The sequence below is a fragment of the Vulpes lagopus genome, chromosome 11 (genome assembly GCF_018345385.1).
Source record: "Vulpes lagopus strain Blue_001 chromosome 11, ASM1834538v1, whole genome shotgun sequence".
Classification (NCBI taxonomy): Eukaryota; Metazoa; Chordata; class Mammalia; order Carnivora; family Canidae; genus Vulpes; species Vulpes lagopus.
This window is the reverse complement of record NC_054834.1, coordinates 63,614,626-63,625,975: the sequence shown is the minus strand read 5'-3', so window position 1 is coordinate 63,625,975 and position 11,350 is coordinate 63,614,626. Positions and strand designations below refer to the sequence as shown.

The 11,350-nt window shown below is 36.6% G+C and overlaps 1 protein-coding gene across 1 annotated transcript; it reads right to left on the bottom strand.

Moving 5' to 3' along the window:
* Positions 1 to 5,627: 5,627 nt before the first annotated feature.
* Positions 5,628 to 6,563, bottom strand: LOC121471600 (olfactory receptor 5M8). The gene has a single exon (XM_041722394.1). The coding sequence runs from the start codon at positions 6,561 to 6,563 to the stop codon at positions 5,628 to 5,630; it is 936 nt and encodes a 311-aa protein (XP_041578328.1).
* Between the last annotated feature and the right edge of the window lie 4,787 nt (positions 6,564 to 11,350).

The window sequence follows — 11,350 nt, the reverse complement described above, 5'->3', positions numbered from 1 at the left end:
GTCTCAATTTTAGTAGCTGTTTCATGACAAATTTGGATAGGGGAGCAAAATGAACTTCAAATTCTCAATACTAAGGATATCCATCTACATCTGTGACCAGCTCAGTCTGTGGTGGGATATCTGTAGAGTGAGCAAATGACATCCAGTTTGCCTTAAATTTCTTGGTTTAGGAATGCAAGTTTTGGATCCTTGGAAACACCTCCATCTTAGGCAAACTGAGAAAATTGTTACCCTTGGAAATGTCTGGGTCTATAATGAACCTGCCAGGATCTTACAGATGTACTCAGAGTACTGTTTATAACAAGGCAGAGAACAATAGAGAAATCCCATTCAGAGTGAAGTTGTTCTCCCAGGCTATCTCTATGTTCAAACTCCAAAAGTCAAGCATGTATATAGAAGGAAGGGACAGAAAAGGACCAGTGGGTTCTAAGCAGTACAGGGTCATTTCTTATCATCTTCCGGGCAAGTGGGTTTGTCAATCTTTGTGCTTGAACATATTGTTGATTTGAGCACAAATGGTAGAACTGTGTCAAAGTTTTATTCAATGACTTTGTACATGCATATGGGAGAGAGAGGAAGGAAGGACACAGAGAAACACAGAGTAAAGTGAGAGAAATGGAAAATGACACTTGTACTAGCAGAGAAATGTCTTTATTAGAGAAAACAGAAATAGAATTATCTGACTATCACTTAGCATGGGGAGGAGTCCCACTGTTTGTTGGGTGAGATGGGACATACTTCTGCCATTGAATGATTGCAGTTCTTAGAGCAGGGCATCAGGTCAAAGGCCCCAACTACTACTGACGTGCATTGTTGTAGTGAAGCTTCTCATGCCACTTCCTGAAAACCCTTCCCAAGAACATTGTCTTCCTGCACAGAATTACAAGGTCACCTGGAAGGCTAACACTTCAGAGTGATTCCATAAAAACACAACACTGTCCTTGTGCATGAACCTACCTGTGCATGAACCTACCTGTACGTGAAGGAAAAATGTTCTCAGAAACATCTCATCTGTCATCATCAATGGATAGATAATTCAGAAAGATTTATAAGGATTGGATTTCCCACTATGGGGATTTCTCACTGGAGGGTATAGACAGAAACCTGAAGAGGTCATTAAAATGCTACACATTGCATCATCTATAATGGGAAATTAATCTCAAGAGCAAAATTACTCTCAGCAGGATTACAATTTTTAAAGTAAACAAAAGAAAAGGGCTAGAAGAACTTGAGAGTTTACTTTATGTCTCTTTTAAAATGTTTTGTCTGTGTCCTGGTCACTGTTATGTTTCTTTGTGCTTGGGGAGAGTCCTAGTTTCCTGTGTGATATTAATGTGTTATGTTTCTTTGTGCTTGGGGAGAGTCCTAGTTTCCTGTGTGACATTAATCATGTCTTTATGACATCAGTCACAACATATATTTCAAGTAATCTGTACTTCATGAGTTCAAGTCTGTGTTTTAATAAAGTTCCTTCCATTTTCAGGAAGGATGAAACTTTAAAAAAAATTGGAGACTAAAGGATGATACTTGTCATTTGTCATATTCACATGTTGATGAGCCTCAAGTGAGCTTCTTGCCTGAAAAAAAATTAATCCACTTCTCTAAGACTCAACTAAATTCCCAGATTAGGGTTGATAATTTTTAATTGTGTAACACTGTTAAAAAAAAAAAAAAAAGGAATTCCTTGGGCATCCTGGGTGGTTCATCAGTAGTTTAGCCCGACCTTTGGCCCAGGGTTTGATCCTGGAGACCTGAGATCAAGTCCCATGTCGGGTTTTCTGCATGGAGCCTGCTTCTCCCTCTGCCTGTGTTTCTGCCTCTTTCTCTCTCTCTCTCTCTCTCTCTCTCTCTCTCTCATAAATAAATTTTTTTTAAAAAAAAGGAATTTCTTGATAAATACTTTTTATCAACAGAAGATGATTTCTAGTAGTTATCCTCTCCCAGTTTATGGTTTCTACCCATTTAGAAGAGAAAATAAATTAGGACATACACTTTTCATTTTTATTTCTTTAATTTAGAGAATTGTTTGCAGGTGTGGTGGGTATAATTTTTAGTTCTCAATATCTATTTTGTAAGGCATGAGATTGTATTCCTCCAATTGAGATTTATGAATATTATGAGGCTCCATCTTTTAAAGTGGAAAACATTTAAGTCAATTCATTCCTGTCCCTAATATCCATAGTGCTACACATAAGTTCTCTAAGATAAATATACTACAAGGTTTTTGGAAAACACAACAATTCTTGAACTTCATATCAGCATCTATACACACTGACATGCATTTACGTGTTTATGTATCCATTTACTATGTGCCTGAATGCAGTTATAATTAAAAAATAATTATAGTAATACCTGCTCTCAGGGAGATGATATTCTATTGATATATTCTCATTCTTATCTGATGACTCTTCCATATTTAGACCTCAGCAAATGGGCACCTGGGTAGTCAGTCAGACAAGTGGCCAACTCTTGATTTCAGCACAGGTGATAATCTCAGAGTCCTGCCATTGAGCCCCCATTGGGCTCCACACTCAGCGAGGAGACTGTTTGATATTCCCCTTTACCCTTTGCTCTCTCAGAATTCTCTCTTTCACTTTCTGAATTATATAATTAATTGATTAATTAATTAATTAAAATGAACTCTTCATTTGCCAATTTTATCTGCTTTTTGGCCCTTTAAGAAATTGGGAACAGGGGATCCCTGGGTGGCGCAGCGGTTTAGCGCCTGCCTTTGGCCCAGGGCGCGATCCTGGAGACCCGGGATCGAATCCCACGTCGGGCTCCCGGTGCATGGAGCCTGCTTCTCCCTCTGCCTATGTCTCTGCCTCTCTCTCTCTCTCTGTGACTATCATAAATAAATAAATAAATAATTTAAAAAAAAAAAAGAAATTGGGAATAATCTAGAGCTACCGCACTATGCAAGACCACAGAAGTTCTGGGAAGACTGAAGCCATTCCTCCCTAAACATACACCGTAATCATTGTTGGTTGAGGAATTTGTTGCTTCTAACTGTTCAACTGGAACAGAGAAACAAGCTATCCTAGTACTTGGATTCTACAAGTCTATCAGAATGTGTGTTATATCCTCCCTCAATCCCCTAAATCCTGTGCAGAGAAATTGGACAAAGGACAGAGATTCTTTTATTTCCTAGGGAACACACCCTGAAAACTTCTAGTTTGCCTTTTGTCTCTCTCCTTCCTCCAAATTAGAATGTTTTCCTGGATGTTTTAATTAACTCCATTTTCACATTTACTATTTCTTTCCGAATCCTCCCTTCCTCTTCTAATTTGTATATATGTAACATATAATTGTATGTTATTAACCATGATTACCTGACTAGAATGCTTAATGAGATAAGCTAGAAAGCAAGAATGTTTGAAGCATGTGTAAGTCAATGAGTTTTCAGCTAAGTCATAAATTTTAAGGGTAGAGAAATGTGTGCAGGAAACTTGGAGCTGGAGCAGAAAAGTCCAGTCAGTGTTCTATAAACTGATCTTTGCTGACTCAACACAACAGTAATTTAAAAAAAGAAAAACCTTAATGAAGCAAACTACTACTCCCCACTCTGCCTAACCTAAGGGACTATTGGCCACACATCACATGGCAGCAAACAAAGTGCAGACATGAACGCAAACTGGTGCAGTGTGTTAGCTTGTCAACTCTGACGATGCACAGTGCTGTCCAGTAAATAAGGGAACCACTTTTCAGGCATCAATTTCTCCCATTGTTTCTCCTGTTTCTTACACTCCAGGCACATGGCTTTTCCTTCTGTGACTTCAACATGCCAGGCTTCATCCTGAAACTTTGTACTCACTAGTGATTCTCCTGCTTATAACTCCCAAAGATCTCCTTGTGTTTGACTTCTTCTGGTCCATGAGGCTTTGAAGTCAATGTTTCATCTTCTCCAAGATTCCTTTCCAAGTCACTGACACATTGGCACAATCATCACTTCTGATGCTGTCAAGTCACTGTCTCCCAGATTGCCTGGCTTTCCCTTCTCCATAGCACTTACCAATGCCTGAAATATTTTGCTATCCGTTTGTGTGCCTGCCTTGGTATTGCAATATCTCCACCTCCACACAAAATAAAGCACTTTTTCTCTCTTGTGTACTACTTAATGTCTTGTTTGTAGCATTTTGCCCAGTAATAAGTTGAATGGACAGAGCATCTTAAACCAAGAGTAGCAATCACTATCTCCAGATAACAGCTCTGCAACATATTAGAGAGCAACCAGTGCAGTATTCAACATGAGAACAGAATGTCCCTAAGGACAAAATGTATGAATTATAGATCACCTATCATTCTGTCTCTGTAAAAGATACTTTATAGTTCTGTATACGCTTGGCAAAAAAAAATAATAATTTTTAAAAAAGCAAAAGTAAAAACAACCAGTAACTCTGAAAATCGAATAAATGAGCAATGAGAGAATTGCATTCATAGTATTACTCATAGTGTTGGTAATTAGTATTAGTAATGTTCATAGTGCTACTCATATCATTATTCAGGTATTACTAATGATATATTTAGAGTTGTTTTAACAAATATCAATTAAAAAATTCAAATATGACCATATTAGAAACTTGAGGACAAAGCACTAGTGATTCTTGGATATGAATGTAGGGATTGGTAAAAAAAAAAAATTTAATACTTTATCTTTAGTAAAAAGATGCCAATCAATCATGCACATATTTGAAAATAAATAAATAGACATATAAGCCTCTAATTTAAAATGATTTAAGTGTGAAAGACAGCAATAAGAATGTGTTATCTATGGGGAGATAAGATGAGGGGAAAGGGAGACCCGAGTGTATAGAAGCCTGTAGTACGATTTAACCTTTAAAACAACATATGTACTTTACATTAGTAATTTTAAATAATTGCAAAAATATATTTTAACTGAAAACATGCATATATATGCAGAAACAAAAAAACTACAAACATAAAATCTCAAATATGATTTTTTGAGAGTTGTGGTGTTTGATTTCTCTATTATATGGATTCATATGTTTGAATTTTAGATAATTAAATTGTGTAAGTCAGAAGAGGGTACTTGATGCCATGGAAATAAGCAACTCAACATATGGTAGTACCTTGTAAAAAGAAAGGCACTTGTCATCCATTCTTCACTTCTAGTGTGAGTTGGTGCATGGCATTTTCCCACATGTCCTCACTCAAGAATGCATCTTATAATCTGAATTTTGAATATTGCTGGTCACCAGGGCAAGGCAAAAACAAAACAAAACAAACAAACAAACAAACAAAAAAACACTGAACAGTTTCTCACCAGCAATTAAATGCTCAACTGAGAAGTGACACATATGAATACTAATCTACCTCATTATCCAGAAAACAATCACACCCTTCCATCTAAACCCAAAACAGAAGAAATGTAATACTACCATGTGCACAAAAGACAAAGAAAGAAAATAAATACTGAGTAAAACGAATGACAAGTACAAACATGGAAACTTTTGTAATGAAAATTTTACTTCTGTTTCTATCTTTAAAAAATTATTAAAAGTTTAAAAAATGTAATGTTCCTCTTTGATGTACCATATTTCTCATTCCACCCTGTAACTGGGAAAAGATTTAGAAATATTTGGGGACCAAAACAATAGTGATAGCTTTTAAGAAAACCTTTTTTTTCCTAACAACTCTTTGGTTAATGCTTCTTTCACATCTTTATTCCTAAGGCTATAAATCATAGGGTTCAGCATGGGGATTACCGTTGTATAAAATACAGCTACCATTTTTCCCTGTTCCACAGATTCCTTTGAGGGGCGTCTGAGATACATGAAGAAAAGAGTTGCATAGAATATGGTGACAGCTGTCAGATGGGAGCCACAGGTAGAGAAAGCTTTGTGCCTGCCTTCTGTTGAACGAATCTTCAGGATAGCAGGAAAAATATAAAGGTAGGAAATCAGGATGATGAGCAGAGAAAAGGAAAGGTTACATCCTGCCACAACAAACATTGACAGCTCTTTGTTGTAAGTGTCAGAACAAGCCAGCTTAATCAGCGGTGGGTCAGCACAGTAGAAGTGGTTAATTTCATTGGGGCCACAGAAGACTAGGTTGTAGGTCCACATGGTCTCCATGAGGCCAGTGAGTGCTCCGTACACATAAGGCCCCATGATGAGGGATGTGCACACACTCTTGGACATCTTGCTGCCATAAAGCAGAGGGTTGCAGATGGCCATGTACCGGTCAAAAGCCATCACAGCCAGGATGTAGATCTCCACGTGCACCAAGGCGATAAAGAAGTAACACTGCACCAGACAAGCAGGGTAGGAAATGGTTTTCTTCTCTGATAAGAAAACCTCCAGCATCTTGGGAGTCACATTGGAAGAGAAGCACAGATCCACAAAGGATAAGTGGCTCAGGAAAAAGTACATGGGCTTGTGGAGCTGGGCATTGACCTGGATGAGTACAATCATGCCAAGATTCCCTGCGAGGGTGACCAAGTAAATGGCCAGAAACAGCAGGAAGAGGATGATCTGCAACTCCAGGCGACTGGTCAGTCCGAGGAGAATGAATTCAGTCACTGAGGTGAAGTTTCTTCTCATAATTTCCTTCAATGGGAAATGAGAGCAATGGATTCGTATAGAAATTTTTTAAGGGAAAAAAAAACTATCATATTTTCTTAGAACATCATTTAGGGGCAGCTGGATGGCTCAGAGGTTTAGTGCCACCTTCAGTCTAGGGCATGATCCTAGAGTCCTGGGATCAAGTCCCATGGCGGGCTCCCTGCATAGAGCCTGCTTCTCTCTCTGCCTCTGTGTGTGTGTGTCTCATGAATAAATAAATAAAGTCATTAAAAAATAATAAGGTATCTTTAAAAAAAGAACCTCATTTAGGTTTTTTTCTCTACACTTTCTTCTTTCCTTTTCTATGACTTTTGCCCCAGGAGTCGCTAGAAATAGTGGTTTAATTGAAACAGTGTCCAGCTAAACGTTATCAAACACAAACCTCTAAGTTCCAGTCACTAATGTGCTTTAAGTCTTTTTCTTTGCTAATTACCCCTCTTATTTTTCTTTATGTATTTATCTTTTTTGGTTTTGTCAGGACATTTCTTTCCCATCTGCATTTCTACTTTGTCTATTTTCAATATTTTACTTAACCTCACATCAGTTTTTTTTTCATCTCAGATTTTGCCAGTCAGTGCCAACAAACACATATCCACCTGAAAATGAATTTACCAGATAATTTAATTAGAAGTTGAGAATCTTGTACCAGAAGTTCTTTTTCTGATAATAATGATTTCTTCCAGACTATGCCACATAAACTCCTTAGGTTCTTTGTTAAAGGGAGCCCACTGATAAATTAAAAGACACATCTTAATTCATTCTTTGTGAGATATAAGAAATTAGTACTTCCTACATTAGAATGACTAGATGCTATTTGGGAGAAAAATGGAAGAAAAGAAATCTTTGAAAAGTTGAGTGATTAGAAATATTTTACCATTTATGGAGGTGACATAATGCACAGGAAAGCTTTCAAAAAGTCTTTTAACACATTTCCAGTCAATTCGATACATTTAAAGAAGTTAATTTTTCAGTCCATCAGACCTGAATTAGGTGATAGAAATGACTTGGCCAAGAATGTTTATCTACACTTAAGAAAACAAATGAAAGAGCAAAGTGATAGCTCAGAGCCATAGACGGATTTGACAGAGCCTGGGCTAGAAGCAGTACTTCCCCTATATCCATGTTGATGCTTGTTCCTCAGAGCCAGAATTGTTTTTCATGAAGCAGCATTTAAAAAAAAAAGAAAGAAAAAGAAAGAAAGAAAGAAAGAAAGAAAGAAAGAAAGAGAGAAAAAAAGAAAAGAAAAGAAAAGAAGGAAGGAAGAAAGAAAGGAAGAAAGAAAAAAGAAAGAAAGAAAGAAAGAAAAAAGAAAAAGCAAAACTAAACAAAACAACACAACCACAAAATTTCCCTTCTCTTTGTTTATTCTCAAATTAGATTTTCTACAATCAAAGAGTAGGTTCTAGGCAAGAGAATGTGATGAAAGAGAAATGTGCAATTTTTATCCATCCCTTTATAACATAGACTTGCCCTTCCCTTCCTCCTTTCTGCCTCTACTGGCAGTTCAAATGGACATAGTGCAGAGCTATCCAGGAACATATGGATACAATGGCAGAAGAATGAGTGAATAAGTCACAACTACTAAAATCATGGCAGTGCTCAACTGACATACCAGCTCAGAATTTTATGTGAATGAGAATTGAACTTCTAATTTAACTATTATTTTGTGTCGCTCTTGCAGGAATTGAAATCATTATCTAACTAATACAAACCTCGAGAATCAATGTCCAAGACTACTAAGTCTCTATAGAGCTTGCCCTGGTCTTCAGATTTGCATTCACAACTGCTTCTTTCTTATAGGTATTTAAGAACCAGGCAATCTGGAATCTGCACTCCTGGTGGACCAAACTTAGTTAAATCTGTGACAATCACAAACCCTTTAGGAGTTGTAAACATCAGTCATTACTAGTTGGATCCAAATTCATTCAAAAAATTCCCCCCTCCATCATTAAAAATAACTAATATTAAGCTATAATCAGAAAAGAAATATTGATCCCCAGGAAAAGGTAGATGTAATCTTGAATTTTATTTTCCACTCAAAAACAAGATTCCTCTTGAGAAAAAAGAAAGTTTTATCTACATAAGATAAAACTATATAAAGAGATAATTATTAGCTAGAATTTAATTAATTCCTGAGAGGTTATGCCCAAGACCAAGTTATGACTTTAAAATTGTGATGACAGTGTTTAAATAATCACAAGCCTCTTGAGACCTTTTAAAATTGCCATAAACCTCCTATCTATCCATTCCATGTTCACACACACACACACACACACACACTGCAGCTCTATCAAATGCAGATGAAAGATATTTAATACAAAAATATTTTAAAATAAAATGTAAGCATTAGTCATATTTATTCTTTAAGTTCTCCCCTGCACCCTAACCACAGAGGATTTTTCCAGGGGCTATTTTACAGCATTCAATCCCCAGCTTCACAGCACATGTCTGGTTTCTCTCATTTCTTCCCCATTCAAATTTCTCAGCTCTATCTCTTCTCTCCTGGAAAGACCTCAAGGACTCCATATTATCCTGAACAATGAAAATGCAAAATGATTATTTGGGGGTATCTGGGTGGTGCAGCCAGTTGAGAATCAGACTCTTGATTTCAACTAGGGTCATGATGTCAGGGTCGTAAGATCAAGCCCCGCATTGGCCTCCATGCTCAGCACGAAATCTGCTTGAGATTCTCTCTCTGCCCCTCTGCCCTGCACTTTCTCTCTCTTAAATAAATAAATCTAAAAAAATGAAGAATAAAAGTGCTTATATAAATAAAGTCTATCTTTTTCTCATTTTCTACCAGAGAACACTGAAACATCATGTTGCATCCTGTATGTGTTCATGCCCTTTTCTTCCCTCCTGCTTTCCTAAAAATGATCCACTAAGGTATCTTTATGCTTTGCAAAATTTTAAAAATTATTTTGTGCTTAAATGTTCCCATTAGCCTTAATACTGATGTTCATCACACAGGTTTTACAACTGGGCAGATTTCATCTGAAAAACTTATGACAGACATCTTCATCTTTATGAGCCTGGGTTTTCTCATGTTTGAAATGTTCCTGCAGAATTGTTCTCTGAGGATTTTACAACTTAAAATGTATATAAATATCTTGCTGTGTGTGAAGCATACAAGGCTATCACAAGAAAATTTTAGTGTCTACCTCCCTTTTGTTTAATATTTAGAAAAAAATCCCCAATTAGGAGTGTTGGTATTTGTCATATGACCAGCTGCTCTAGTTTTTGTCCAGGTAGCCATTTACCCATATCTCACCATGCACTTATTCCTACTAAATAAGATATTGATTGGATTCTAAGTATAAATAGCAACATTTTGGCTCATTCCTAACACCCAAAATAAAGAGCCCTACCTATAAAGAGGTCGGAAAAACTAGTACGCTTTCAAAAATAAGTGAGGTAGATTGTTGCTTGTGTTTATAAGGATGACTATTTTCTCCCTATAGTATTAAAAAAAAAAAACAAAAACAAAAACAAAACAAGATGAAGCAATCAATTCTGCCAATTAAAAGTTTCCTGAAGACAACTCAAAGATTAGTAACATAGGACCTAGGAATGGTGTAAGCTTCTCTTCCCTGTCTTCTTTATTTCTCTCAGTAATGGCCTTCCTCACTACTTACCATGCATTGTTGAGCCCATTCTCCATCACTGCTTCCAAGCCTCAGTAGAACAAGCTGCATTCTAAAGAAAGCCAGTTACTCATTAATTTACCTTTCCACCAATGCAGTACAAACATATGCTACCATATGGTATTATGGCATCAATTATACATTCATTTGATAAAAAGGGGTTTTTTAGCCCCTTTTTTGGGTTGTTTTATATTGTGGAGGTTTTTTTTTTCTTTTTTAGAAAAGCCCAAAGGTAATGAATGTAATTGGAGACTCCTACATTATGCACATGATTGATAGTGCTTCCCATTCCTTACTTTTCTAGGCCACGATGTCCTCTGTATAGCTGTTGAACTTCTTAGTGGTTAAATATTTTTCATATATTTGATTAATAAAGTAACTCATTAAATTTGACATACTGAACTTTTTTCATGTAATATTTTATCAAAAACTCACTTAAAAAATTGTCAGGTTAATATTATTAAACCCATTTTACAGTTGAAGGAAGTCAACCTTAGAAAAGATAATCACTTTTCTCAAAATCAAAGCTACTAAGTGACCTGGGTGAGATGAGAAATCAGATTTGACTATAATTCTCCTGCCTTTCTAACATTAATGGCTTCCCTCACAGTTCATCTTGTTTCATGAGGTGGATAAAATATCATCTCACTTCACAAAGTGATTAAACATCTACAACAATGCATCAAAATGCCCATACTTTCTAGGTTCATGGAGGCAATTTCTAATAAATCTATTACATTTGGCTAGAGAGAGAACCAGGTAAAGTGGGTTTAGTTCCACAAAGTCTACATAGGTTAGTCCTTTAGTGCTAAGCAAGTTATCCTCTTTTGACTTCTTCATCTTTGAAATGCATGACTGTCAGGGTCCTCGTATTAAGTCACTTCTGGCTCTGCATTCATTTGGGGGTCTGCTTGTCCCTCTCCCTCTGCCTTCCCCCATTTCATTCTCTCTCTCTCTCTCTCTCTTTCTCTCTCTCTCTCTCTCTCAAATAATAAAATCTTTAAAAAAATAAAATGCATGAGTGTCTACTACAGTATATCTTAGGTCACTTCCAATTCAAATACTTTGCCCTTTTAATATCTTAATATTAGGGGCACCTGAGTGGCTCAGTGGTTGAGCATC